Here is a 26,210-nt window from a genome sequence, read left to right as displayed (position 1 = left end):
AAGCGTAAAATGTTTATAATAAAAATAAAATTTTTCTCGATTAGGAAGCCTAATTACAGCTTAGACACTGCGAGCTATTTGGAAAAGTCTTTTCTACAGGAGTATTTTTATCCTTGTTATATACATCTACTTGCTCAAATTCTTGTCAGATCGAGACTTTGACAATGGTGAATATCTGGAAAGTAGCCACGGTTGTGGTGTGTTTGACCCAACAAGCTTTAGCAGTTATCCCCAAAGACCGAGGTCATTTCACTCTGCAGAAATACACAAATTCGACATCATCAGTCCCTGTATTTTCACCACCTCCCCCACCACCTCCGCCATCCTCATCCTCGGAAACCTCTAGTCCTCCTCCAAGCAACATCGTCACAGACTCACACACAACAACTCCAACTCTAACGTCGTCTTCCACACCGGTGTCACTCTCCTCTTCTGCATCGGTGTCCCCATCGATTTCCTCTCCGGTTTCCTCGTCGGTGTCTCCATCATGCGAACCAACCCCATACATGACATTCCTCCAGCAGAACGTTGACTCGGAGTCCCATTACTACTGGGCCGTTTATGTTCCTCCAAGTTATGGTCCTTATTCGGTTTCCGTGCCTGAAGCCGACGACTGGTCTTTTGATGAAGATTTCTTTAGCCCCTCAGACATCAAACTAGAAGGCACTAGTGCCGTGTACCAAACCTGGAACATCTCTTCAACAACCGACGTTTGCGTGCCAGACCTCCAAGATTACGACTACGAGTTTTTGGCTTCCATCGTCCCAGGAAATTCAAATGACATCGTTTACAGTGCCAATGCCACAGTGGTTACCGAAAAGTTTGGAACTTTCTTCCTCGAGGCCACTGGATCTATCGGTGCTCACCCAACAATCATCGCCTACCAGAACGAGACTTCTGGCTACGGTATTTTTGAAATCCATGTTCCTTCTAATTACACTCCGTTCGGTATTCAGGGAGAAAGCCAGGACGCATGGACTTTTGTGGAAGATTACTACAACTTCGATTTGGATGGAAATCCCGCATCTGGATCGTTCTCCAAGATCTCCAACACCTCCATCAACATGGCTTATCCTTTGACTTCTGTGGCTGGAAGCACCTACAACGTCGACTTTGCAATTCGGCCCGTCGGTAATGCCAACTTTGCCAAGATGAAGAGAGATGTGAGTGAATACGATGCTACTTTCACCTTCACTGACCCAAGCACTACTATTTATCTCAGTACATCGGTGTCTTTAACTCCAGTGACAAGTTCATCTGCTCCGTCGACTACTCCAAGCAGTACTTCCTCCTCGGCATCTTCCACATCCACCCCAGAGTCTACCGATGCTCCTACCTACACCATTAGATACGAAGGAAACACAATCCTGGTCGACTTCTCTGTTCCAGCTAGTATCATGGAGAGAGGAGGTGTGACATACTCGTCCTCCAACGAGGATAACTTTGACATCTCCAGCGGAGGATCTGGCACTTTAGCTCAAAGCAACTCCGTCGGAACATTTGAAATCGTTGGTGAAGAGGATGACCCAACACAGCCAGGATCGTTTGATATCTACATCTCTGTCAACCAAGGCGGAAAATCCAAGAGAGCAGACTCGTGGTTGTATAATATCAAGCTTAGTGCTACTGCTTCGAGTGGTGTGGTCAAGCCAAGCAGCTCTGCTGACGAAGAATCAACTTCAACTGCTGGTGTCTCGGTGGTCACCACCACCGACTCCAGTGGAAAAGCCATTGTGACCACCATCGTTTCTGGTTCCGAGACCGAGACAACTTCTTCAACATCTTCTGAGGACGACAGTCTCACCACGATCGATGGCTCTGCCATGACCTCCACTGCAGATGTTGATAATCATGACTTCACAACAGTGTCTTCTGAGTCGTCGTCATCGTCATCGTCATCGTCGTCGTCATCATCATCGACAACCAAAAAGACGACAAGCCCGACGAAAACTTCAAAGACTGCTGCCACCACGGCCCACACTGCCCCTGCCGGCGAAACCCTAATTACCAGCTACGGTTCGGATGGAAGTGAGGTGGTTATCACCACCAGCCTTCCTTCTGGCGTTGAAGTCTATGGTACAACCAACTCAAAGGGAAACTCTGTGTTGGCTACCTCCTACAGCTCCGGCTCTGATGGTCATGTCACCACAACATCTGGTAAAGACGGATCTCTTGCATACGTCACAGTGACACCTTCTGAGTCTGAATCGAAGTCAACATCTAGCTCCGATACCGAAAAGACATCGGGTGGTGACTCTGACAACTCAACCAAGAACTCAAACCACCATTCAAGCACAATCACTCCTGCGGATGGCGACTACGTAACGACAATCGTGGGAACTGACTCTAATGGAAAGCCTACTACAGTTGTCGCTACGGTGCCGTCTGGCCAAACGGAAGTGTTCACCACCAATTCTAATGGAGACTTGACATTGTCGACTATAAGTGCCTCTGGCTCCGGCTCGTCGGGTTCTACAGGCGGAATATCGATTTACTCCGCTTGGGCAGCCTCCTCCAAATCTCCTTCAGCATTGCTCGGTATTTTCACCGTGCTGTTCTACATCTTCATCTGATACAACCACCATCGATGATGGCTCGTATTAAAAATACCCAAAGCGCTCATTATATAAATCGTTAGTATTATCATAATTGATAACTGTTAATTTTTTTGACTGTTGTGCCAGTCTAGGTGTCTTTTCAAATCGTAATCCTTCTTGAATCCGCGTCCGCAGAGCTCGCACAGAATTGTCCTTTCGTTCACGTTGGAAACGACTAGGTCAAACACAGAACCAATCCGACCTTTGTTTAGTTGTTTCTGGAACGTTTGCGATCCTGGCTTGGCACGTGGAACAGAACTCTCAGGAGCAGTATTAGATCGCGCGTACTGCAGTTCCTCTTGAACTTCAGTTTCCTGATGCTTTTCTGAATAATGTACAGTCAACTCTTCCTTTTTCTGATGTCTCTCTCCGCAAATTGAACATTTCCAAATCTTTAGCTCGTCATTGTCCTCGTGAATTTTCATGTGATTTGCAAGTCCCGTTGGACCAGCACACTTCTTGCCACATATTTCACACGAAATCTTAGAATGCTCGGATTTGATGTGTAATTGCAACGCTGACCAAACTTTGAAAGCCTTGAAACAGCCCGGATACTCACAGATCAGTTTGGCCGTATCGCTGTGCTGTTTCTCCATATGGTCCGACAGTCGACCAGGTCTGCTAAACGCCTTCCCACACTCTGTGCAGGTGAGTCTAGCGGCATCGTGAACTGAATTGATGTGGGCCTTTAGCGACTGGTGTTTGTAGAACGCTTCTTCACAGCTTTCGAAATGGCACTTGAAAGATTTATAATGCGTCTTTTCGTGTCTTTTCAAGTGCTGGAGACTGTTGACCCCCTTGCTGCAAATTGAACAATGAAACGGTTTGTCATCGGGAGTGGTATGTTTGAGCATATGTCGTTGTAGATGGTCTTTCCGAATAAACGTTTCCTCACAGATTGTGCACGCAAACGGTCTTTCATTGGTATGCGATCGAAGATGCTGCTCTAAAAGCGATGGTTTGGAGTATCCTTTGCCACAGTTCTCGTAATGACAGAAATATTTCTTGACTCTAGAAGGGGAGCTGGATCTTGAAGGGCTTCTTGAGGAGTTCCTGGTTGAAGGAGCCGGGGACAAGATCTCCAGAGTTTTCTCCGATACCCTTGCATTCTTTGCGTGTTCTGGGAGAGTAGAATCCTCCAACTTCCTCTTGAGTTGAGGAATATCAGAAGTCATATCTTATCAGAAGAATATAAGAGAAATATTTAATCTTCATATTTTTTTTTTTCCTTTTATTGTTACCCGGAATCTTTAATAGTTTGCAAAAATTTTCATAATAGCGGTGTTGTTTGTTAGTCTTCAATAGACCTCCAACTCGACGAACATGGCAGACTACGAAGAAGATGGAATGAAGAACGAGAGATACGACGACTTCGATGAGAAGTACGAGTTGAGCGACGAGGAACGGTTCAGCGATGAAGAACCATTAGAGACTGAAGATGGAAAAACGATTGTGAAGGGAGGATTAGGCCCTGACGACGGAGAAGCTTATTCCAACGGAAGCACTCTAAAAAAGACTAGAAACTTGGCGATCCCAAAAGACCAACGAACAACAACCCCATACATGACGAAATACGAAAGAGCTAGAATATTAGGTACCAGAGCATTACAAATATCTATGAACGCTCCAGTTCTTGTTGATATTGAAGGAGAAACCGATCCATTGCAGATTGCTCTTAAAGAACTTTCACAAAGAAAGATCCCGCTTATCATCAGAAGATACTTGCCTGACGGCTCTTACGAAGATTGGAGTGTCGACGAGCTGATCATCGATCAATAATGAACCTGTATTTTATTAATTGTTTGGCATAGACTAGAAAAAAACCACACAGCCCAATGATTTGCTCCGTAAGATCTTTTTAGTTGGAAACTGTATCGATGAATGCGTCTGATGTGAATGTTGCTTTACCAGTAAGGCCGTTTTTCTTACTGAAAGAGCTTATCACTTTATTCAAGTCGTTTTTGCTCATTTTGGCGTCTGGGTTTGTTTTACCCACATCGAGGATATTTTGGCGAAGGTCGTCGGCGTAGATGGTGTTGGACTCGTTTTTGAACGACGAGAACACCTGCTCCAGTTCATTTTTGTCGTTGAAGTCACCATACTTTGTGTGCATAAACTTCACGAACGCATTGAACACCAGGCCGTCCGATCCAGACTCTGCAAGCATCTTCTTAGCGTCGCCCCCATCTTTAATTCCCAGGCTGGAATGCGTATTCTTGATATCTTCTGCAGAGATTTTACCATCGTGATCTTGATCCAAAATGTCGAAAATCGCTTTAAAATGCTCGATCTGCGATTTCGATAACGAGTTAATATTCCAGTCGTCTGCCTTATACAGTTAGCTTACTTCAAAGGGTCTCATTTTGTATACTCACTCCCATAGTCAAATAATCAATAAAGTTTAGGAAAGTAAACAAAAAGCTGGTTTCACCTTTACACCAATTTTTTTTTTCTTTGTGTTACTCGATCAACCATGTCGGTGAACGGATTGCTGAAGGCTGCCAGGCAGTCGTTCAAAGACGACGATCCGAACTACGTGATATACTGCTGCGATAAAATCATCGAGGATTTTGACAGCAAGAACTACTTTGCCCATATATTTAAAGGTAAAGCTCTACACATGTTAAAGGACGACGAAAAGGCGTTCGCTTCCTATGAACAAGCAGCAAAGATCAATTCGGACGATGTTCTTGCCTGGAAGGGAATGCTTGAGCTGGCAAGAGAAAGCGACAATTACGAGCAGTTTTTCAGAGTTGTTACCGGTTTTGCCAACAGCTTGCTTGCCAAAAATGATAGTTTGACTGAAGTGGTGACAGCAGTGAGGGACTACCTCAAGAAATTCAAGAGAAAAGTTCCTATCTTGACAGAATACTACTTGCGCCAGATCATTCCAGGTTCTGAGTTTGGAGACTTGATGGGCCAGATGTTTGAAAAACCAGAAATAGCATTATTCCAACTGATCAATATCGTGGAGCAAAAACAGAGTGCCTACATTAAATCGGAGCTTTTCAAGAAGAAGCTGACCGGAATTTCCAATATGTCTGACAAAAACCAATTGGCCTATAACCGTGTGATCACTACTGCGCATAAGCAATTTGGACTTGTGGAACTCTGTGAGAGATACATCGATATGTGTTCAGACGATTATCACCGCAAGAAAATGGAATCAAGATTGTTAGAACTCAGGTTCGAACAACTGAAAGCCGCTCCAGATGCAGAAAAGAAACAACTTTATCTGGAAGTGTATGATATGGTGGAAGGAATGGTTGTGGTGCAGAGCCCTTCTCAGCTGGCCTGGGATCTATACTTTGATTGGAAAGATTTGAAATCGTTCGAGTCTCTGGACCTGATTTTGGTCGCGGACTACATCAAGCTTTTCGGAAACGTGGGATTAGGTGCTGTGCTTTTTGCATTTGTTTCCTCAGATATTTCTCCATTTGACAGACAGAAGGTCAAGGAATACCTCAGAGTGGAAAAGAAGTCTAAAAAGAACAGGTTTCGTAAGAAAAAGCGTGTTTTGAAAAACATCAAAACTGCCGAGGAGGTCGAAGAAGACCCGAACGGAGAAGCTCCAATAGCGATTGAAGAATCAGAAGAAACAACAGACGCAGATGATCTCTCCCCTGCAGATGTTTTGGAACTGATGATCCAGGGTATAAAAGTTGCATCTGAGTCCCTGCTTGCACATAGAATCGTCACAGCGTATTATCTGCATTTGAGAGAATACGAGACCGCCCTCGACTACGCAAAGCAACTTGTGACCCTGGTTTCAAAGGAACAAAAGAAACTCAAGCTAGACTTCCCAAACACAACAAAAGACTCACTTTTGAGTCTTGCAACGACATATACATATTATGAGACCCCTAGACATTTCTCCCAAGCTCTGAAACTCTACGATTCTGTGCTGGGCAAGAGTCCCACTGATGTTCAAGCAAGAATCGGAAAAGGTTTAATTTTAGTGGAGCAGAAGGACTACAACGCTGCTGCTATTCTCTTAGGCAAAGTGTTAGACGATGCTCCAGACCATCTCCAAGCGAACATGGAATACAGTTGGAGTATTATTCAGATTGGAGAGTACGCCAAGGGACGTGAAAAATTAGACAAGGCGTACAAGATGATCGATGGAACTGACCCTAATTCTCTAGAGATTCGTGGCAACACTCTTTGGCGTATAGCGGAATCGTATCTTATGGAGGCTAGAGATACAGAGAGTCCAGACGAAGAGCATGTTGCAGCACTGGTGAAGAGTGCGTTCGATTTACTGATCGAAGCACTGAAACAATCAGAGTCACTCTCTGCACCATACAGCTCGTTGGGTTACATCTATTTGACTTACTATGACAACAATACGCGTGCGCTAAAATGTTTCTCCAAAGCTTTTGAGTTGAACGCCGGTGACATGCTTGCAGCCAAAGAGCTATGCAATTATTTCAGCTCCCAGAAAGATTGGGAGATGGTTGAAGTGGTTTGCCAGAGAGTGGTCAATAGCGAGCAAGGAAGAAGGGCTATCTTGAGCTTGGAGTCTGATGGATCCTGGCCTTACAGAATGTTGGGATGTTCATCTCTTGAGCGGCAAGATGATAGCAAAGCTATTGAATTATTCCAAAATGCTTTGCGTATCGATTCCGCAGATATCGATTCCTGGATTGGATTAGGCGAAGGATATTTGGCTCGTGGACGTTTGGATGCAGCCTTAAAAGTTTTCAACAAGGCCTTGGAGATTGCGCCTGATAATTGGCATGCAACGTACTTGCTGGCTGTGATATTAGGCGAGATGGGAGAGTTCCAGGACGCTATCTTCCACTTGGAGACGATTGTTGCAAAAAGACCCGAGGAAACTTGTGTTTTCGTGAGACTCGCGGAGACACTGGTCATGAAGACAGACTACGAAATCAGCAACAGCCACATTGCTCGTTCCTTAGATACAGCCTTGAAAGCGATCGAGACGTTCAAGGTTGCCGTCAAGTTGGACCCATCTTCCCCGAACTTGTGTCGACTTGTCGGAGAACTATTGAAGTTGACCCTGATGGTGGAGTCTCATATCGACAAACTTCCATTCGATGATCTGAACAGTATTTTTGAAAACAACTCGGCACTGAAGACCACCAAACTGCTTACAGAGATTGGAGATAGCGCAGAGTTTGAAGCTTTGAAGGATAGTCCGATCAAGACCGAAGCTACTTGCTATTTTTTGATACAGAGTGCAAGAATTGGAGTCTCCATCACTGGTGACGGGGCTCCGCGTCTTCTGCGATCGTCTACAGCATACAATTTAGGTGTTGCATATTTGGCTGCATTCTTGAAGTTGGAGAAAAAAGAGCTCCAAGAGAGCGCTATTAAGGCTTTCAAGAACGCCATTCTTTTGGAGAATGATAACCCAGAGTACTGGAATTCTTTGGGAGTTGCTTCGTTGAGCCAGAACGCCAAAGTGGCTCAGCATTGTTTCATCAAGGCTTCGTCCCTCTCACCACGTGATCCAATTCCATGGACTCATCTGGCTGTTCTATACATGCATTATGGAGACATGGACCTTGCCAACCAGTGCTTCCTCCGTGTTCAATCACTTGCACCAGGACAGTCCAGCTGTTGGACCGGAAGAGCGTTGGTCGAGGAAGCCAACGGAAACGAGCAAAATGCATCCCAGCTGCTTACCCACGCCCACGTCATGTCCAACGGAAAGAGTCCATTGTCGATGTTCCTTTACAGTTTGTCTGTGGTGAAGAGTATTGTTGGCACCGAGACCACGGAAGAGAATCTGGATGCGGTTCAGGAACTCGACGTGGCCAACTTGTCGATTCTCACGTACCTCAAGTACTATCCTAACGACAAGCTGGCTCTGAACGTGGCCATCTTGCTGATTGAGCGTGTTCACGATTTCTCAACAGGACTTCAATACTCTCAACAACTGTGCGCTATCTTAGAGCACAAGCACGAAACAGACCAGTCTGATGATCTCGTTACCTCGTTGGCCACCGCCAAAGCACAGATTTCCAGAATGTACTTGGGAGCACAGGAATACGAGCTTGCCATCGAAGCGAGCGAACAGTCTATGGAACTGATCGAGTCTGTTGACGGACTATCTGATGAAGTCCAGAAAATCATGCTGTCTTCGCTGGCCGTTCTAGGACTCTCATTCTTCTTCAAAGGAGACTTTGACTCATCTGTCGAGGAGTTCAAAAAGATTCTGGAATCGTTCCCAGACTCGCAAAGGGTGGTTGTTCTGATCGCACAGGTTCTGTACGACTACAACTCCGAAGACACAAAGCAGGCTGCCATTGACGAGCTGTTCAACCATATCGAGAGCTTTGGTAGCTCGCTATTGGTTGCACTCACACTGGCCTCGATATCGTTGGTGGAGGACTTGGAAGAGTTCTATCCTGCCATCAAAGAAGAGCTAGAGTCTTTGTCATTGAAACAGCTTATCGATGATACTTCAAGCAGCGTTCCGTTCTTCCTGGACTTGCTGAACCAGAAAATGGACACTAAGAAGACCACCATTTGGCAAAGAAACGCCATTCTGTTCCCGTCCGACGCCAAAACATGGAAGAAGCTCAACAAGCACGTCCACTTGAACGTGTGTCTGAACTCAAAGGGCGTCGGTGCAGACGAGCTCAGCAGCGCATACCTGGAAAGAGGAGAACTGAGAGGAATTCAAAGAGCCCTGCTCTTGAACCCAAGCAGTGCAGACGGCTACGTCGCTTTGAAAGGATGCTCATAAAAATGCATAATTACATTATAGAAATATGTACTAAAATTCTTGGTTGTTCTTCGCCAGCGTCATGTCGCTCATAGCAAATAGTAAGTCATCCTCATCATCTTCTGCGTTGCCGCCAGAACGAACAACGTTCCGAGGCCGCACATCGGTGGACAGAGGCGAGTGAGAATCGTGGTCCTCATCATCGGACTCAAACACCTCCTGGTTGAAGGACTTGAACTTCAAAAGCTCAGGGTTCACTGGACGGTTGCTGCTGTTTGTGGAGTTTGTATTTGTGCGCTGCGAAGAGCTCGTGAGCCGGCGCAAACTGTTCTGGACAGTCGCAACAGCGGTTGCCGATGCAGGAGGGGAAGAGTTTCGCCGTAGAATGTGCGCCAATGAGGAGTTGGAGGGAGAGCCCGAAGAAGCATGGAACTTGCCGTACGAAACCGAAGGCGTCACCATCGGAGCAGGAACCGACGGTTTGAGCGTCTGGGACGATGGCGAGTAGTTCGAAGAAATCGACCCCCTCCGTGACAAATCGTAAGAGTAGGTTCTCTTGAAACTTTGCGGCTGCGAACTCTGGCTATGGGACTGGATCATCAACTGGTTGGATAACGAAGGCAACCGCTGTTGCGGGTCCAAGCCGAAGAAATCGTTGGATTTCTGCATATTCTTGAAATTCGCCAGCGTATCATCGTACAGAGACGGAGAATTCGACGTGAACCTCAAGTCGGGTTTGGAATCAAGCATCTTCATAAAACTGTCAAGATCATCGTCCATGTATAAAGATCCCGACTGCCCCAATTCTGTGGATGAAACCGAAGGTGATTTGTTTCTTGTTCGGAAGTTGTTCAATATAGGATTATTTGTTGGGGTGGAGATAGACGGATTAGCAACAACCAACTGACCATCTAAACTGTTGTTCCTGCTGGATGTTGTGCGAATTCTCGATCCAAACGAGGACGAAAATCTGCGCGAGTTTGATGGGACCAAATGCGCAGTTTCTTGCACAGGCTGGTTTTGTATGGTCGAGCCTATCGACTTGGGTAGCGAATCTCTATTTTGCCTCAGCATTGCCACCAATGAAGCACTGGAATTAGTTCTGTTCAGTGTCACAGGTATAGGTTTGGAAGTGGTGAACGACGAAATGCTTTGGTTGCCCAATGTTGCACCAGGTGGAGGGGATGACGAAGAATTTATTGACCCAACCTTGAATAGTTGAACAGACCGCGTGGAAGATCGTCTTCTTGGAGACTGGTCGCGTGTATGAGTAGATGTGGACAAAACACGGTTCTGCCGAAACTCCGTTGGCGAAGTCAAACTGTTGCGATCGCTATCGTAGCTTTCGGTCTGAGCTACTGACAAATGGTCTAACATGAAATGCGAAGATAAAAGCTCTTCATTGTCACTTATTTGGAAGTTGCAGTTTTTCCGGTAAGAAACCGAGACTCTCAACGCTCCAATAGGTGTCAAGATTGGCTCTAAATTTTTAGATCGTGAATGTTCTTCTTCGTCCGCCAGTTTTTTGCTCAAACCTATTCTCCCTTTCGAGGTGATAGGCTTGGATCCATCAAGTATACGACAGGAAACATGGATTGAACTGTTTTTGAGTTTCGACTTGGATAATTTGTCTCTCAATTTGTAACTTGGAAGTAGCCCGGCTAGCAGATAAAGTGACCTGAACAAAATTATAGTTTTCTTATAGATACTTGGGAGTTCCAGAACATCGTTATCGAAAGTTGTTAGGTCGAACTCCACCAGCCACCGTTCCAGTACAATTTCACTTTTTCTGGATGTTTTGATAATCACGTCATCGAGCATGAGAGTTTGGTTGGAATTTAGGCCACGGAGATCCAGGTATGTTTCAATCACCAGCGGGGGCAACGCTAGAATGTCTTTATTTTTCCATAATGTAAGGGCTGTTTTTGAGATCTCGCTGTTGCCGAGGTCCAAATTGAACCACCTGTTGTTGGCTTTTGAATGAGAAAACCCATCGTTGATGAGGGCCATGTCATCGTCCAAGTGCGATACCACTGATGGGAATGCAGCCCGAAAATGAATTATGACATGGGAAGCTTTCAGGAAGAAATTCTGGATTATTTGTGAGAGCTTTTCCGACTCCTCCTCAGACAGAAGTTTTGAAGGTCTTCTTAAAGAGGTCATGCTCAAACAAGATCCGGCCTGCTGAACAATAGAGAATCAAGAACAGACTTGATAGATCTGATGCCAGAAGTGGTAACCTAGACTGAGTTACTCTCTATTAGAGCAAAAAATTGAGTCACTATGTTTTGAGGGCAAATGTGATAAGAAAGCCCTCTTTGTTAAACTGATAGGAACCCACTTACTTGAACACTTGAACGACTGATAAGAACGATGTTTGAGACTGATATGTTAACGCGTAAACGTTATAGTATTTCGTTGATAGAATGAGCTAATGATGTAGTATTATTAATCTTTTTTTAACAGAATTGTAATGTTTTAGCTCTCTAATCAGTCATCTTAGTGATAAACAAAAAAAATATAGAATTAGTGTGGCACATATTTATTCTAATCTTGTTTTATCAGTTGAGCAACGCGAAAAATATAATATACATAATTTTATTATTATGGTTATGCTATTAGAAACTCGAAAACATCAATTGCGGTTCGAAGTCTTCCAAATCTTGTGATACAAGTTCGCTCGTAATCATAGTATTGTGCTAGTTGTTTCAACTCAGAAGGAAGTAACAACTCTGCTTCTCTTCCTTTGACATCTTCTCTGCCAATCTTATCAAGAAGGATGCTATTTTGCTGTTTGTGTTGTTCCATTTTTTCGAGGATTTGTCCCAAATTGTACATTATGGACTTTTTGAACATCTGGATAGCAGATTGCGGCTTGAATCTAAATGCATAAACGGCACGCATTGCTGAACGGTCCTGAGTCTTTGGGATTTCCTGTAGTTCAATCACGTTGAAACTCAACAGCCGACTCAAAACGTTTCTGACAACAGTCTCTTTCATCAAAACAGACTTGCTGATAGCCTTCTCATCGGTGAGACGTTTATCCTCAATGCAGTTCAAAACTTTCAATGCGTCCTGCCCCATGGTAGCCTTGACATACTGTTTGAAGGCGTGCTTGGCAATGATAGGTGAAAGTCTAGTAAATGGCACGTGAAATTGTCCGCTGTCTGTTTCGGAAAGAAATGGGAATTCAGAATCAGCCGCCAACAGTTTCAAATGGTGTAGAATAGTAGCCATTAATTTGGCACTTGGATAATCGCCATCTTTTTCGTCCTCAGACTCCACCTCCGGAGACTCGAGTCTTTCAAAAACTTCATCTAGTTCAAGCTTCACCCTCTTGACACCAGGATTACCACTGTTTTCCTTGGATCTCTTCCGTCCAGTTTCTGCAGACGGATCAGCAATGGTGTTCATAACACTTTTTGTTGAAACATTGAATTTTTCTCCGTTTCTGACCAATTCCTTGTAAACATCGTTCACACTGATATTCATGCCTCGTTCCTGGTCCTTTAATTCTTTCCGACCTGTGATCTGAGCAATGATGCGCGGGTCTAACCCAACAGCAGACTGGCCCATATTGGATAGAAACCTTTCCAGCTCGAGTTCTCGACTTTGAACGTCGGTGGATTTGGCTTCCACGCGATTCAAGATGAGTGCGTAGATCTTAGAAGATACTGTGCCCACTTTATGCTTTGCTTCGGAAGCGAAGTGCAACGAGCGTAATCTTTTCAAATACCGCTCGAAGTTGAATGCTAAAGGAACTTCTGGATCAACCTTTGGGAACATGGCAGTAGAGTCGTTAACAAAAAGGTGTGCTTTGGACTTCCCTTCGTGTATTAGTTGCTGGTGCTTTCTACGTGCTTCGTCTTTTATCATTTGTAGCTTTTTCGATTGGGAAATGACCTTACCTGCATTTTCCGAGTTGAACGCTGCGGTTTGTTGCTCATACATCTTTTTAAAGACATCGAACTTGTTTTGGGTGTGTGTATTATCGATAGCGACGATCCAGCTATCGTTCACCAGCGACGAAAACGCACTTTCAATCTTTCTGGCTTGATCTTCTCCATCAGCTGTCATCACGAACTCGCCAGCGGTCAAATGACCATTGACAAGAACTTGCTCAATAATTGTAGCATGGAGATCACCGTAGTCACGAGCAATATCGTTGATGATGGAATTTGCATAGAGAAACTTGTAACAACCGTTGAACGAAGACGAATAGTAGGTTTGCGATCTCTCGGTGATGTAATTATTTTCTTCAAAATAGACAGCACACTCGAGCTGTATGAGCGAAACTAGAATCTTCTTCAGTGGTGAAAGCTTCAACTTGCTGTATTTTTGAAGCTGGAACAGTGTTAGACGTTTGTGATCTAGCAGAATTCCAAACACGTATGCAGCCTGTTCTCCTAAAAACAGCTTTAAAAGAGACGTGAACAAAAACGACTCTGGCGATTTAGTCTTCATAGACGAAGGAAGCTCCGTAGGAACTCCTTCTCGTGCCGTCATGGGAAATTGTTATGGATCTAGTAAGACAAAAAAATTGTCAAAGGGCCTAAAAAAATTAAAAAAAAACATATTACCTAATCAGCCATAGCACTGCCAGGAGAGAGACGCTGTTAGCACTGGGACAGGGATGCTATTGGTGAAATTATCCAACGGAGAAGCTTGGAAAGCTAAGTAAAGCGGTATTAAAGATTTCAGCAAATGATGATGCGACTCCGTTGGGATCTGCATCAACTAATTGCTGCTATAGCTACGAACTCACTCGCCAAATCTGAACTTTGTTTCTTCAAAGCCAGACAATTACAAACTATAGCTCCAGATTAACTACCCCGATCATTTTCATCCGCATTTCGACGGCCAGCTCCCAGTAACTTCACCATCCAAATTACAGTTCTCCAGGACTTTCACGTGATGGCTTACATCATATAGTTCTTGGTGTACGGGTGAACCCATTTTTGGAGTTGTCCAATCACAACTAAATAATTTATAAAAGTTTTTGGATCGGAAGAGGACCTACAGTGATGATGTAACTACACGGAAATTGATGATCTGGGACTCGGAAGCATAGCAAATGGATCTCAAGTCCATATTTGTGTGCGAAAGTAGAAACTGAAATATCCAAGTAGCCTAATTGTAGAACAGCACGATGCTATTTGATTGTGCCCCATAATTTATCCGTGCGAAAAAATAAAAATGCCTTGCGTGTCACCGGGGAAATTACTCGTTTCCAGCCTAACCAATTAGCTAGAAAATATAACAAACATTTAATTTAAAAAGTTTTCAAACCAAGTACAACAGTGCAAGAATGTTTGCAAAAACGTCAATCAGATCTTTCTCTACGACTGCTCCTAAGGCAGTGAAAGTTTCCACTGTCGGAACCCCAGGAACGGGAGTTTCTTCTTTGAAAGTGATTGTGAAAAATGCCGGTTCCAAAACCAGTGCTCCAGGTTTGGCTCATCTCCTTGCATCCTCCAGTTTCCTCAACACCAACGCTAGAAGTGGTCTGAGATTGAAGAGAGAGTCCGAATTACTCGGTGGAGAGTACAAGGCTACCGTCACCAGAGATTCTCTTGTGTTGGAGGCCAAGTTCTTGAAAGAAGCCCTGCCATACTTCGTTGACGCTATTGGTGATGTTGTGGCCGGTACTGCTTTCAGACCACACGAATTCTCCGAACTTGCTCTTCCTTACGCCAAGCACGAGACTGCTTTGAAGAGCACCTCGGATTTCAAGGCCTTGGAAGCTTTGCACGCCATCACTTTCAGAACCGGATTGGGAAAACCATTGTACTACGACGGTTCCAAGTCATACACCTCCGAGGACGTTGCCAAGTACGCCAAATCCGTGTTTTTGGAGGGAAACATCGAGGTCATCGGTACCGATGTGGTCGAGGCCGACTTGAACAAGTTTGTTGCTGAGTCCGCTCTCTCCAAGCTTCCTGCCGGTGAGACTCCTGTCGCCAAGCAGTCCTCTGTTGTTGGCCAGGACGCCAGAATCAGACAAGCCGGTCCAACCTCTGCTGCTATTGGTGTCCCAGTCAGCGACGTTGCCACCTTCTCTGTTCTTGCTGCATACGTCAAGGCATCGCTGCCAACTTCTGCAACTGCCTCTGTCAGCGCCGAGGTTGCTACCTACAATGGTGCTTCTTTGTTCTACGTCTTGATCTCCTCTGCTTCTGGTGCTGAGACCGGTGCTTTGGTTACCGAGACTGCCAAATTGATCAAGGAGGCTAAGGACCTGTCCAAGTTCAAAGCTCTGGCTACCTACAATGAGTTGGCTAACGGAAGCACTGTCGACGTTTCTGCTGCCAAGGCTTCTGTTTCCGTTCCAAAATTCAACTTGGCCGTTGCTGGTGATGTTGATACTGTTCCATACGCTGACGAGCTCTAAGGGTGCCAAATAGATGTAATCAAAGATAGAAGAAGACAGTAACATAAGCAGAATTTACATCCGATGATAAATTTATAGTTGAGGTTGAAAAAAAAAAACTTTAATATTCCTTCTTATGTCCTTCCAACCAATAAATCCCAAGCCATACCTACAATCGTTGATAAACAAGCAGGTGGTATTGAAGCTCAAATTCAACAATATCGAGTATCATGGAAAGCTTCTTTCTGTTGATAATTACATGAACTTATTGCTGGACAAGGACGTGAAGGAGATCGAGACATCAAGCGGAACAACCACCGAGCTTGGAGACGAGCTGTTTGTGAGATGTAACAATGTGCTCTGGGTTGGTGAACAACAATCCCAGGACGAAGACTCGACGAAATGACCACCATTCATTGCTGGTTCTAATAATTAATTGTGTACTATACGAATAGAATGACCTGAATTGATGATCATTAGGAGCTTTAGTAGTGTAATTGAGGTGCAAAAGTCATTGTGAGCTTGTTCCAGCTGTTGGAAACACTCTGCTAGGCCGTTTTTATTAACAGCTCCAAATGGATCTTGGAGTATTGTCGTGTATATTCTAAGCGAAAAAACAATTCCAACTTCCATGTCTGACTTTGCAACAAAGCTGACCACAGTGGTCCACGACGACGACCAGATGGAGGTCGAGTCGGCCGAGCTTCCTCCTCATCTTGTGCAACTCGGACACACCGAGCCAGAGCCTGCTTCGGAGCCACTGAACACATCCAACGAGCCTGACGAACATGACCCTAGCGAACCAAGACCGGGGTGTTTGCTGCTATTGGGCGTTGACGAGCTTGACACCAGAGCCATCAAGCTTTACATCGATTCCTTTTTGAAGCCCGACCTCAAATTCGAAAACAGAGAGGAATATGCCAAGTTCAACTACACTTTGGAATGGGTGAACGACAAGAGCATCAATATCGTGTTTGAACAGCCCGAGTCCGCTTTGGAGGCCCTGAAACTGCTTTCTGAGGTGTCAGAGGGCCTGAATCCCGAACAGGAGAGAACGGCAATGGAATATATTAGCGACGACCCCAATTTCAACGACCAGAACGTCAGATTGTCTATCAGACAGAGTTATTACGGAGACCGGAAGGTGAAAGGAGCAAGAAACCAATCTCGATACTACTTGATTCACGGAGAGCCCGAACCTGGCCAGAGACAAAGAAGTTACCGTAATCGTCGGGGAGGACCACGCAATGGAGGCAGATCTCGCGGACCGGATTTGATCACGGGAGAAGATACAGGACCGATCGAAGAAGAGCAAGACTATTCGAGGAGACTGGAGGTTTCTGGACACTGGGACCAGTCGAGATCTCGCAGACCGCCTCGTGGACCAAGAAGAGAAAGAGGCCGTGGCAAGTACAGAGAGAGAGAAAGACCAAGAGCAGGAAATCGCGACGACGAGGGCGACCTATTCCCAGATTTCCTGAAAAATAGAGACAGATCACCAGCCAGAATGGAAGAGTAAGAAAAAAGCTGTATAATTAGAACAAAATGACCCATTTCACTCAAGTTGGCCGAGATTTGTGTAAATTAGAATGGATTTAGCTCGAGTTTTTTTTCTTTAAATTTTTATATGCATGGATGAAAAGATGGTCGGGGACAGAGTTCTGTTGTTTTCAGCAATGGAGTCTCTTACATGCTCGGCTGTCATCAACTGTGCGTAGAATAACTTCCCAGAACATATTTTCCATCTTTCGTTTTGCCTTTCATCGCATAACATAGATGAATATGGGAAAGAACCTGAGGAGACATTTTTCAACAAGTAGATCTTGTAATCACCCACGAAGTAGCACACCCGGCAAACACTTCTACCACAGGCTGTGGTTCGCTGTATATCTGGTTTAGATAGTCGAACGTCACTCCTGACAGGGAACCTCGGTGACGTCCACAGTTTCCGTGTTCTCCCCAGCCCCAGGCAAAGACTTTCGAGTCCGATGCAACCAGGCCATGTTCGCTGCCTATAGCGTATGTTGGGGAGGAGATGGTGGTCGAAGAGTCGAAGCCAGGGAAGTGCTGGCCGTGAGAGTTGTTTCCGATCGACATCAAAGCAGTGTTGGTGATAAGATGAACCGACGACCACATGGTCCTGATCTGTTGGACCTCTTTTACATCCAGCTGTTGAGCTGTACTGGCGATTTGGAACTGGTCTTTTCCTTGAATTTTTAGCGAGTCGTTGAGATACACTGCAAAATCTCGAGCCAGCGAAAACTGACGTGCTTTAGTTGGCAGTTTTGTTGGAGTCCACACGAGTTTTGCGCCGCCTTCCAGTAACTGACCTTTCTTGTTGTTACCGAACCCAATCAGCGTTCCGTTTTCCAGTTCGACAACGACGTTGTGTAAAGAAGACTCGATTTTCACTATTCGCCCTGTCTCTGGTAAATCGAGTTTCGTAAGACCAGCTTGTGTGCAGGACTTCCCTAAACCCAGCTCTCCACTCAAGCCCTTGCCGCAAACGTAGATTTGGTCCTGCTGGGTCACAAATACAGACGACTCCCATGTTGCAACCACGTCCTTTATTATGTAGGGCATTTCGAGCTTCTCGAATACGCCAGCTTGCAATTGAGAGCTGGATATCTGGCCGCTCTCGTTCGATCCACACCCGTAGACCGACCCGTCGTGCATCAAAATCAGCGTGTGATTACCACCACAGGCAATCTTGACAGGCTTTTCATCCAGAGCCCTAGAAAAACCTTGAGGTGTGCGGAAATTCACCTTCTCCAACTGGTCGCGGTCCTTATCGTCCTCTAGTCCTAGCTGACAATTGCCATTGGACCCACAAGCCCAAACGTTGTACATTGCCAGTCAATTTAAACCGACGCGAGTAACCTTATCGACGCGACGAGGAAGAAAAATAATTCTGAAAAAACCCACCTTTTGCTCTATTTTTTTATCGCGTTTTAACAAAATCAATTGTTGGCGTTTTGTACAGTTTTGGGCTCAGATCAGCGGATGAGCGACGATAGTATTGCCATAGAAGACATCAGTATGGAAAAAGACGATGTTGGGAGATCCAAGAACTCTCCGGTCCAGGTACCAGACTCTTCTCCTATTAGAGTCAGATCACAGTCTACAGAGCCTGCCTCCTCGCCAATTCAGATAACCACCAGGTTACCGAGTCTGAGAGAACGGTTTTCGTACACGCCGACGAATACTTTGAGCTCTAGAATTTCACCAGAACCCCTGGCGGCCCCAAAGGGAGGACTTTCGTCAGATCTCAGACGCAGTTTTACCGCGCTCAAAAATCGGTTCCCTCATTTATCACCAGCCACCACGCTGTCAGCACTGAAAACAAAAGGTTCTTTGAGAGAGGCTGCCGCTTATTTGAGCTCGTTGCCCAAAAACATCCAACCTGCCCGAGACACAGAGTCGTATCCTAAAGGCGTTGCCAAGATCGTGTCACCCCAGAAAATTGTGCTTTCATCGTCTTCTCCTTCGAAGGAAGATAACGATTTATTCTCTTCCAAAGTCAAACTCGACAAATCGGGCAGTATTTTACAAAGATATGGTGGACAGGTGAAGAAAGATAACGACTTGATTCCTGTCAAGAAGAGAAAACTTGTTCGAGGCACCAGAGATCAAAAACCATCTGTCGTGACAATCTCTGATAGCGAAGAACTGGAGCCTGTTGTATTAGATGATGAGGAGCCAGAGGAGGTCGACGACGACAGCATGGAAGAATCCGAGGCCGAGGACGTGGTGGATCTGGAGTTTGACGAGAAGGTGCTCAATTTCCTCAATACTGGAGAAAAGAGAGACATTGTGGATATTGCTGGTGTTCTCCCATCTGTGGCGCAGATTTTGATCGACAAACGGCCGTTCAAGTCTTTGGAGGCAATCGAGACAATGGATTTCGCAGAAAAGGAGTCCACTCCAACCACACAGAAGAAGAAAGTTGTCAAAAAGAAGCCTGTTGGAGAAAGAATTGTGGAAACCACAGTGAAGAAAATGAAGGGATACGCTGCCGTTGACTCGCTCATCAAGAAATGTCAAACTTACGGAAACAGTATCACTCATTCGATCCACAAGTGGGGAGCAGAGGTTCATAACAACAAAGGAGAACTAGAGATTGTTGAGATTGACATGAAGAGTGAACAAAGCGACGATAATAATTCGGATAAGACATTATTCTCAAACGAGAACTCCCAGGCTAAAAACGAAAGCTATGAAGCGTTCACCTCTGACGACGACATGGAGGACCGCGAGTTCACTTTGAAGATGACTCGAACTAGCACAAGACCAAGAGGAAGACCGCCTGTGGTAAAAGTTGACTACTTTAAGAGCAAACCCAAATTGATGGCAGACGATTTTGAAATGAAGAATTATCAGATTGTTGGAATGAACTGGCTCAATTTGCTCTACCAGAAACGTCTTTCCTGTATTCTGGCCGACGAGATGGGACTGGGAAAGACGTTACAAGTGGTTGCATTTTTGACTTTTTTGAAACAGCAGTCCTTGGAAGGCCCTCATTTGGTGATTGTTCCATCATCGACTTTGGAGAACTGGCTTCGAGAGTTCCAGAAGTTCTCTCCTTCTTTGAAAGTGGTTCCCTACTACGGATCGCAGAACGCCAGGGCAGAGCTAAGGGAAGAGCTCATGTATAATAACGACTACGACGTGCTGGTGACCACTTACACATTGGCCACAGGTCACAAGTACGATCAGTCTTTCCTCAGAAGCAGAAACTTCAACGTTATCGTCTACGACGAAGGTCATATGTTGAAGAACTCTAACTCGGACAGATACACCAAGCTGATGAAACTTGGAGCCAGATTCAGATTGCTGCTTACCGGTACTCCGTTGCAGAATAATCTTCGGGAGCTCATCTCTTTGCTGGCGTTCATTCTTCCAGGGATCTTCAATGAGAAACGTGAAGACTTATTGGTTCTTTTTGACCAGAAAGCTTCGACAAAGTCCACTCACAAGCGCGAGACAGAGGAAGACGCAGAGGACGAGGAAGATAATTACAATCCGTTGCTTTCGCAACAGGCAATCACTAATGCTAGGGCCATGATGGCTCCTTTCGTTCTTCGGAGAAAGAAGGACCAGGTGATGCAACACCTGCCTGCCAAACATCATTTCACCGAGTACTGCGAGCTTGACGAGTACCAAAAGACAGTTTATCAGGAGGAGATCCAAAAAGCTCGCGACAGCAAGGCAGAAAGAGAAAGACGCAAGCTACTGTCTCCTGAGGAGCTCAAAAAGCTGCCAAAGTCGGAGGTTCCTTTATCGTCCTCCAACGTGGTGATGCAATTGCGTAAAGCTGCTTTGCACCCACTGCTTTTCAGAACCCATTACAAGGACTCGAAGCTGCGCAAGATGTCTGGAGATATTATGAAGAGCGACGACTACTACAACGCCAACAGAGAGTACATTTTTGAGGACATGCAGGTGATGTCGGACTTTGAGCTCAACAGACTGTGTCACACGTATGCCAAACAACTTGCAGCTTATCAGCTGGATTCTGAAAGTTATTACGAGAGTGGCAAGGTGAAAAAGATGCTGGAACTCATAGACCAGGTGATCAAGAAGGGAGAGAAGGTGTTGGTGTTTTCGCTGTTCACACAAGTTCTGGACATTCTGGAGATGGTTTTGAGTTTGAACCATATTAAATTCCTCAGACTCGATGGACAAACGGCCGTGGACGAAAGACAGGCCATCATCGATAAGTTTTACGACGCGGAGGAGGTGCCGGTGATGTTGTTGAGTACAAAAGCTGGAGGATTTGGTATCAATCTTGTTTGTGCAAACAACGTTATCATTTTTGATCAGTCGTTCAACCCGCACGACGACAAACAAGCCGAGGATAGAGCACATAGAGTTGGACAGACCAAGGAGGTCAATGTCTACCGGATAATTTGCAGGGATACCATTGAAGAGAACATTCTACAGTTGGCCCAGAACAAGCTGCAATTGGACGATTCGATGATGTCCAGCAGCGAGGACAAGGTGGCCAAGACAGTTGAAAGTATGATTCTTTCCTAATAGAAGATATTCGTTCTGTATGTATATTAAGAAGAATACTGAAGGTCTAACCCGTAGCCCACGTTTCGTAGTCCTTGGTCTTTATAGTCCATCTTAACTCCTGTTGATAATAACCAGTCTTTAAACTTTCCTTCCCAGAGAAGACTGACCTGTTTTTTGCTTAAGCTTGTGGAGCATTTGAGACTGCTTTTGAAATCGGACGTTTCGTGGCGATTGACAAATTGTGTGGTGGAATTGTTGTCGAGCATCAATTTGGATGGTTTGATATGTTTGAAGTTTTCAACCAGTCTTTTTTGCTCTATTTCTTCCAGTTTGTTGAAATTGTAGTCGGGCGCAGGTTTCGAGGACGCGTTGAGTCGCCAGAGATGGCATCCCAATGACAGGTCGCTTTCGTAAGAGTAGATGTTGAAGCTGTACTTGGAAACGAACGTCGAGAGAATGTTTGTCTTGATGGCGTATGTGGACTCAATGGAGCCCAACAGCGGATTCATCACCAAAGTCATTGTCAATGGTTTTCCGGAAGAGGTGAGGTGTGTAGAATAGCGGATTCCGGTAGACATTCCTGGGGCCAGAGACTGGGTAGCGCACCAGAGCTCACATCCGACAGAAAATAGCGACGAGTCCATCGAGCTGGTGGGAGCGCCCAGATTGTAGATGTATCTGAGGCCGAAAAGGGCCTCGTTGGTGGAAAACACGAATTCCTGGGCCGACTTAGCAGACTGTCGTTGGTAGCTGAGATTCATTATTGTTGTGGTGTTTGAGAGTTTGTTGAGTTTTGGGGTGTTGATGAACTTGACAAGCAGCTGGGAGTTTTCCGAAAGTCGTTTGACCAGCATTCCCTCGAGGAACTGCGACGGCAGGTACATTTTACCGTACAACAAGGCAGGTCTTTTATCGTAAGTTGGGTTCTTTGGCGGCGACAAGAGACGGTATCCTTCGATGATGGACTGCAACGAAGCAGATTTCGAGTCGGAATACGATGGAGCAAGATCGATCGAGCTGTACAGATAGGAAAATGAGCCTGCTAGTTCTCCAAACTGCGACAGGGAAACAGAACTATAGCTATATTCAGCGTTTTTGGCAGACACATTGAGATTGAACCCTGACGGCACAGGGAAATCAAGAATCTGTTTGGAAGTTTCCAGGAACGTGCTGTATGAGTTATACTGGTTCCAATTTGTTGAGGAATAAAAGCATTTTTGTATGTATTCCATGTAATTTAGCATTTATTTAGTGACAAAGCTGGGGGAAAAAATAAATTTCACAAAAAATATCTTATTTAAAGCATGTCCAGCCCCAAGTCGCAAGACCAGTCAGGCGTTGACTCGTCGCCGGACCTGAGTCCGCGGACATCTGTTTCGAGTTCGCCGCCAAGTTCGCCGTCGTTGTTGCCGCGTATCAACGAAAAGGAAGACGACGCTGCGTTTTCCTCTGACTCTGACGTTTGGTCGTTGGGTTCTGACAGGGACCTTAACGCGCCGGAAATGCTGGTGATACCGTCGGATTCGTATTTCTCACAGCACAGAGAGTCGTTTGGCGAGCTCAGAGGCCGCTCCGCATTAGACACACCGTTCTCCTCGAAGAAGGGACGACGCCCAAGCGACCTTTCTGTAAAATCAAATACGGACTACCCAAATTACACAGAGAGCGATAACGAGTACACGAAAACACCCATCAGAACGGGCCGCAGACGGAGCAGCACGCCACAGAACAAGCGGTCGGGAACCTCGCGGTCCAGAACTAGAGACGGCGCGTCAGAGTCCGGGTCCGGGTCTGAAATTTCACAAACTGCAAAGATCTTCAAAAACCTGCTCATTTTGGAGGAGTCGTTGCGCCAGCAGAACATCGAGCAAAAACGACTCCGACGCAAGTACCTGTCATTTTTGATGTCTATGAGTGCGGTGTTGGTGTTTTGCGGCTACAGACTGACCTCCGACCAAGACAATAGCTACATTCGACTTGCAACCCAAATAGTGTTCATTATTGACTTTGTCACGTTGCTATTATTTTATCTGAGTGGAGAGTACAACCGCACGATTGTGCGGCCGCGGAAGTTTGTGGTGATCACCAACAAGGGGTTGCGACAGCTGAACATCCGTTTGGTGAAGGTGAGGATTGGGATTTTGGATTTCTTACTAGTTGAGCTCAAGTCGTGCTTTTTGATTCCGATTCGACTCCTGAAACTACAAACGCTGTATTTCGGCCGTGTTCTAAACCTGAGCTCGTTCGGCAAGCTGCGCAACTGGCTTGCCGACCTCGAAATCAAGCTGGCTACTGCTAACGCGGGAGTCACCGACGTGAAGGTTGTTCTGAACCCGCGCGTCTTCACGACCGACATCCGTGAACAGTGGGAGCTATACAGAAACGAGTTCTGGAACAAAGAAACCATCCGTCGCCGCAAAATGATGGGTAGAGAGCGCAAGGATCGATAGATATATAGTAACACGCAATAATTTTTGGCAGCCTGGAACCTCACCAAAAATTTATCTTCATCGAAAAAAAAAGACCCGATCCCTAGATATCCCACCATGCCTAGACCGCCAAACAGTTGGGTTTGGCAGCATTTCAGGCACATTTCGAATGAGGCTGGATACTCCAATGTCCAATGTCTTCATTGCGAGAAGTCGTTCAAATACTCCAGCCGGAACGGACCTACGAACCTGGCACGACACATCAACAAGACCCACCGCCTTGGCCAGCCAGAGTCATCTATCACGCGAAGACCGTTCCGTGCGATCTCGGGAGACCTCGACAAAGTTGATGGCGATGGCGACCATCACGTGAATCACGGAGGAGTGGGCCAGGTTCAGCCCCAACACTCCCCCTCCCAGCATAAGGACTCGAGCACAGAATCGTCAGGAACTGTTGCTCCAGACAGAGCCACGTCTCTGGATATTGGGCTGACGACACCAACCGACCTGGGACCCGCCGGTTACCACGGTGCGAACGCCATGTTGCAAGGAAACGGCATCATGGTAAATAATACTGGCAACCCAGTTCCAACTGGGTCCACCTCATCCGCTTCTTCGAACGGCCATAATGGATCTCTTTCCGCCCACGACTACTCCGACTCCATCACCAGATCAATAGCTATCCAGACCCCGTTGTACAGGCTTGATTTGCAGAACAGCGGGCCCTCGCAACGATCCATGCAGAAACAGACAGATCAGCTCGAATCCATGCTCTACACTGCGCAACAGACTGTACAGCAACTTGCGCCACACCAACCACAACTGTACCAGGTCCAGCACGTTCTGCAGAGCGTCATCCAGACCCAACAGAGCTTGTACCAGCAGCTCAGACTGCAGGCCCGGGCGTCTGCGAGAGTCGAACAACGTCTTGCTCGCTCGTTGAACGAGGCTCGAGGAACAGGTATCGAAAGAGAGTTCGAGCTTGTTCCGTACGCTTCAGGCGTCGATCCAGCGAGCGACGAAACAAGCCTGCCGCTTCTGGTCAACATCTACGTCCTGTTCAACTGTACAAACGCGGTCCTGGATCAGTATCTGGTCAACTACGAACTGCTTGGGTCCAACTCATCAGACGCAAGCAGAATGAACAGACAGGACAAAATCCTCCAGCTGGGCAAATTCATCGGCTGCCTGGCTGTCGAAAAATACTGGGACAACTTCAGAAGAATGAGAGTCAACAATTGACTCTCGCACTCCTCTCTCTGTTATGATGTCTCTTACAGTGTACTATATGGAAGTTAATGTACTATAACTTTGCTTTGCGCACGACCTGTTTTTTTCTGTAATTTATCAAGGCGAAAAAACTAGAAATAACTTTAATTATTAATCATGAGTGCTTCTCAGAACCCTTCGATGCCGTTGGCGCCGCCGATGATGCCGCCGATGGGCTTGATGCCTGCAATGGGCATGTTCAACGTTGGTTCCGACAAGGCTGTGTTCAAATTCGAGCCGTACTTGCGCCGACAGTACGGGTTTGGGTTGAACCCTGACAGACCGATCTGTGAATACTGGCTTCAATCAGGCAAATGTCCAAATGGAAACGACTGTGAGAACAAACATCCTTCCAAGATATTCAATAACAAGATCGTGTGCAAGTATTGGCTTCGAGGGCTTTGCAAGATGGGAGACGACTGCGATTTCTTGCACGAGTACAACCTCCAGCGAATGCCCGAATGTGCGTACTATTCGCAGAACGGGGTATGCACACAAGCGCCAGAATGCATCTATCTTCACGTTGATCCGCAGTCCAAGATCGCAGAGTGCTTTAATTACTCAAACCTTGGATATTGTCCAGACGGACCAAAATGTCAGCGGAGACACGTTCGGAAAGTGATGTGTCCGCTTTATTTGACAGGATTCTGCCCTAAGGGACCCGAATGCGAGCTCAGCCATCCGAAATTCAACCCTGCCATGATCCAGGGACGGTTCAAGATCCGCACAGACGAACAGATCATCGCAGGACGGAAGGCCAAGCTGGAACAGCAGCAACGAGAGGCAGAAAAGACCGACACTAACGACGAGATGAAATTATAGATGTACAT

The 26,210-nt window shown here is 45.9% G+C and overlaps 24 protein-coding genes across 24 annotated transcripts; 12 read left to right on the top strand and 12 right to left on the bottom strand.

Moving 5' to 3' along the window:
• Positions 1-164: 164 nt before the first annotated feature.
• Positions 165-2,573, top strand: OGAPHI_003476 (uncharacterized protein; the record flags this gene model as incomplete). The annotated part of the gene is made up of 1 exon (XM_046204454.1): positions 165-2,573. The coding sequence occupies one exon, from the start codon at positions 165-167 to the stop codon at positions 2,571-2,573; it is 2,409 nt and encodes an 802-aa protein (XP_046061611.1).
• OGAPHI_003478 (uncharacterized protein) lies at positions 245-508 on the bottom strand (the record flags this gene model as incomplete). Its single annotated transcript, XM_046204457.1, has 1 exon — positions 245-508. The coding sequence occupies one exon, from the start codon at positions 506-508 to the stop codon at positions 245-247; it is 264 nt and encodes an 87-aa protein (XP_046061613.1).
• On the bottom strand, positions 774-1,825 carry OGAPHI_003477 (uncharacterized protein; the record flags this gene model as incomplete). Its single annotated transcript, XM_046204455.1, has 2 exons — positions 774-1,083; positions 1,557-1,825. 2 exons carry the CDS (start codon positions 1,823-1,825, stop codon positions 774-776), a joined length of 579 nt encoding a protein of 192 aa, XP_046061612.1.
• Positions 2,574-2,659: 86 nt separating the features above from the next.
• Positions 2,660-3,772, bottom strand: OGAPHI_003475 (uncharacterized protein; the record flags this gene model as incomplete). Its single annotated transcript, XM_046204453.1, has 1 exon — positions 2,660-3,772. The coding sequence occupies one exon, from the start codon at positions 3,770-3,772 to the stop codon at positions 2,660-2,662; it is 1,113 nt and encodes a 370-aa protein (XP_046061610.1).
• A 148-nt stretch (positions 3,773-3,920) lies between these two features.
• Positions 3,921-4,376, top strand: OGAPHI_003474 (uncharacterized protein; the record flags this gene model as incomplete). The annotated part of the gene is made up of 1 exon (XM_046204452.1): positions 3,921-4,376. One exon carries the CDS (start codon positions 3,921-3,923, stop codon positions 4,374-4,376), a length of 456 nt encoding a protein of 151 aa, XP_046061609.1.
• Positions 4,377-4,455: 79 nt separating this feature from the next.
• Positions 4,456-5,072, bottom strand: OGAPHI_003472 (uncharacterized protein; the record flags this gene model as incomplete). Its single annotated transcript, XM_046204450.1, has 2 exons — positions 4,456-4,926; positions 5,061-5,072. The coding sequence occupies 2 exons, from the start codon at positions 5,070-5,072 to the stop codon at positions 4,456-4,458; spliced, it is 483 nt and encodes a 160-aa protein (XP_046061607.1).
• On the top strand, positions 4,628-4,846 carry OGAPHI_003473 (uncharacterized protein; the record flags this gene model as incomplete). Its single annotated transcript, XM_046204451.1, has 1 exon — positions 4,628-4,846. The coding sequence occupies one exon, from the start codon at positions 4,628-4,630 to the stop codon at positions 4,844-4,846; it is 219 nt and encodes a 72-aa protein (XP_046061608.1).
• OGAPHI_003470 (uncharacterized protein) lies at positions 5,071-9,315 on the top strand (the record flags this gene model as incomplete). The annotated part of the gene is made up of 1 exon (XM_046204448.1): positions 5,071-9,315. The coding sequence occupies one exon, from the start codon at positions 5,071-5,073 to the stop codon at positions 9,313-9,315; it is 4,245 nt and encodes a 1,414-aa protein (XP_046061605.1).
• OGAPHI_003471 (uncharacterized protein) lies at positions 7,137-7,472 on the bottom strand (the record flags this gene model as incomplete). The annotated part of the gene is made up of 1 exon (XM_046204449.1): positions 7,137-7,472. One exon carries the CDS (start codon positions 7,470-7,472, stop codon positions 7,137-7,139), a length of 336 nt encoding a protein of 111 aa, XP_046061606.1.
• A 30-nt stretch (positions 9,316-9,345) lies between the features above and the next one.
• OGAPHI_003468 (uncharacterized protein) lies at positions 9,346-11,457 on the bottom strand (the record flags this gene model as incomplete). Its single annotated transcript, XM_046204446.1, has 1 exon — positions 9,346-11,457. One exon carries the CDS (start codon positions 11,455-11,457, stop codon positions 9,346-9,348), a length of 2,112 nt encoding a protein of 703 aa, XP_046061603.1.
• Positions 9,377-10,516, top strand: OGAPHI_003469 (uncharacterized protein; the record flags this gene model as incomplete). Its single annotated transcript, XM_046204447.1, has 3 exons — positions 9,377-9,395; positions 9,480-9,773; positions 10,296-10,516. 3 exons carry the CDS (start codon positions 9,377-9,379, stop codon positions 10,514-10,516), a joined length of 534 nt encoding a protein of 177 aa, XP_046061604.1.
• Positions 11,458-11,904: 447 nt separating the features above from the next.
• OGAPHI_003467 (uncharacterized protein) lies at positions 11,905-13,800 on the bottom strand (the record flags this gene model as incomplete). Its single annotated transcript, XM_046204444.1, has 1 exon — positions 11,905-13,800. The coding sequence occupies one exon, from the start codon at positions 13,798-13,800 to the stop codon at positions 11,905-11,907; it is 1,896 nt and encodes a 631-aa protein (XP_046061602.1).
• Positions 13,801-14,602: 802 nt separating this feature from the next.
• On the top strand, positions 14,603-15,685 carry OGAPHI_003466 (uncharacterized protein; the record flags this gene model as incomplete). Its single annotated transcript, XM_046204443.1, has 1 exon — positions 14,603-15,685. The coding sequence occupies one exon, from the start codon at positions 14,603-14,605 to the stop codon at positions 15,683-15,685; it is 1,083 nt and encodes a 360-aa protein (XP_046061601.1).
• OGAPHI_003465 (uncharacterized protein) lies at positions 15,101-15,730 on the bottom strand (the record flags this gene model as incomplete). Its single annotated transcript, XM_046204442.1, has 1 exon — positions 15,101-15,730. The coding sequence occupies one exon, from the start codon at positions 15,728-15,730 to the stop codon at positions 15,101-15,103; it is 630 nt and encodes a 209-aa protein (XP_046061600.1).
• Positions 15,731-15,800: 70 nt separating this feature from the next.
• On the top strand, positions 15,801-16,070 carry OGAPHI_003464 (uncharacterized protein; the record flags this gene model as incomplete). The annotated part of the gene is made up of 1 exon (XM_046204441.1): positions 15,801-16,070. The coding sequence occupies one exon, from the start codon at positions 15,801-15,803 to the stop codon at positions 16,068-16,070; it is 270 nt and encodes an 89-aa protein (XP_046061599.1).
• Positions 16,071-16,295: 225 nt separating this feature from the next.
• On the top strand, positions 16,296-17,183 carry OGAPHI_003463 (uncharacterized protein; the record flags this gene model as incomplete). Its single annotated transcript, XM_046204440.1, has 1 exon — positions 16,296-17,183. The coding sequence occupies one exon, from the start codon at positions 16,296-16,298 to the stop codon at positions 17,181-17,183; it is 888 nt and encodes a 295-aa protein (XP_046061598.1).
• A 290-nt stretch (positions 17,184-17,473) lies between these two features.
• On the bottom strand, positions 17,474-18,514 carry OGAPHI_003462 (uncharacterized protein; the record flags this gene model as incomplete). Its single annotated transcript, XM_046204439.1, has 1 exon — positions 17,474-18,514. One exon carries the CDS (start codon positions 18,512-18,514, stop codon positions 17,474-17,476), a length of 1,041 nt encoding a protein of 346 aa, XP_046061597.1.
• Positions 18,515-18,667: 153 nt separating this feature from the next.
• On the top strand, positions 18,668-21,700 carry OGAPHI_003460 (uncharacterized protein; the record flags this gene model as incomplete). The annotated part of the gene is made up of 1 exon (XM_046204437.1): positions 18,668-21,700. One exon carries the CDS (start codon positions 18,668-18,670, stop codon positions 21,698-21,700), a length of 3,033 nt encoding a protein of 1,010 aa, XP_046061595.1.
• Positions 19,294-20,431, bottom strand: OGAPHI_003461 (uncharacterized protein; the record flags this gene model as incomplete). Its single annotated transcript, XM_046204438.1, has 2 exons — positions 19,294-19,686; positions 20,375-20,431. The coding sequence occupies 2 exons, from the start codon at positions 20,429-20,431 to the stop codon at positions 19,294-19,296; spliced, it is 450 nt and encodes a 149-aa protein (XP_046061596.1).
• A 26-nt stretch (positions 21,701-21,726) lies between the features above and the next one.
• Positions 21,727-22,914, bottom strand: OGAPHI_003459 (uncharacterized protein; the record flags this gene model as incomplete). Its single annotated transcript, XM_046204436.1, has 1 exon — positions 21,727-22,914. The coding sequence occupies one exon, from the start codon at positions 22,912-22,914 to the stop codon at positions 21,727-21,729; it is 1,188 nt and encodes a 395-aa protein (XP_046061594.1).
• A 65-nt stretch (positions 22,915-22,979) lies between these two features.
• Positions 22,980-23,581, bottom strand: OGAPHI_003458 (uncharacterized protein; the record flags this gene model as incomplete). The annotated part of the gene is made up of 2 exons (XM_046204435.1): positions 22,980-23,308; positions 23,575-23,581. The coding sequence occupies 2 exons, from the start codon at positions 23,579-23,581 to the stop codon at positions 22,980-22,982; spliced, it is 336 nt and encodes a 111-aa protein (XP_046061593.1).
• OGAPHI_003457 (uncharacterized protein) lies at positions 22,987-24,132 on the top strand (the record flags this gene model as incomplete). Its single annotated transcript, XM_046204433.1, has 1 exon — positions 22,987-24,132. The coding sequence occupies one exon, from the start codon at positions 22,987-22,989 to the stop codon at positions 24,130-24,132; it is 1,146 nt and encodes a 381-aa protein (XP_046061592.1).
• Positions 24,133-24,228: 96 nt separating this feature from the next.
• OGAPHI_003456 (uncharacterized protein) lies at positions 24,229-25,353 on the top strand (the record flags this gene model as incomplete). Its single annotated transcript, XM_046204432.1, has 1 exon — positions 24,229-25,353. The coding sequence occupies one exon, from the start codon at positions 24,229-24,231 to the stop codon at positions 25,351-25,353; it is 1,125 nt and encodes a 374-aa protein (XP_046061591.1).
• A 144-nt stretch (positions 25,354-25,497) lies between these two features.
• Positions 25,498-26,202, top strand: OGAPHI_003455 (uncharacterized protein; the record flags this gene model as incomplete). The annotated part of the gene is made up of 1 exon (XM_046204431.1): positions 25,498-26,202. One exon carries the CDS (start codon positions 25,498-25,500, stop codon positions 26,200-26,202), a length of 705 nt encoding a protein of 234 aa, XP_046061590.1.
• Between the last annotated feature and the right edge of the window lie 8 nt (positions 26,203-26,210).

The sequence above is a fragment of the Ogataea philodendri genome (genome assembly GCF_020536065.1).
Source record: "Ogataea philodendri strain CBS6075 chromosome Unknown scaffold19, whole genome shotgun sequence".
Classification (NCBI taxonomy): domain Eukaryota; kingdom Fungi; phylum Ascomycota; class Pichiomycetes; order Pichiales; family Pichiaceae; genus Ogataea; species Ogataea philodendri.
Note: the sequence above shows the minus strand (reverse complement) of the source record. Positions and strands in the feature narration are given on the sequence as shown.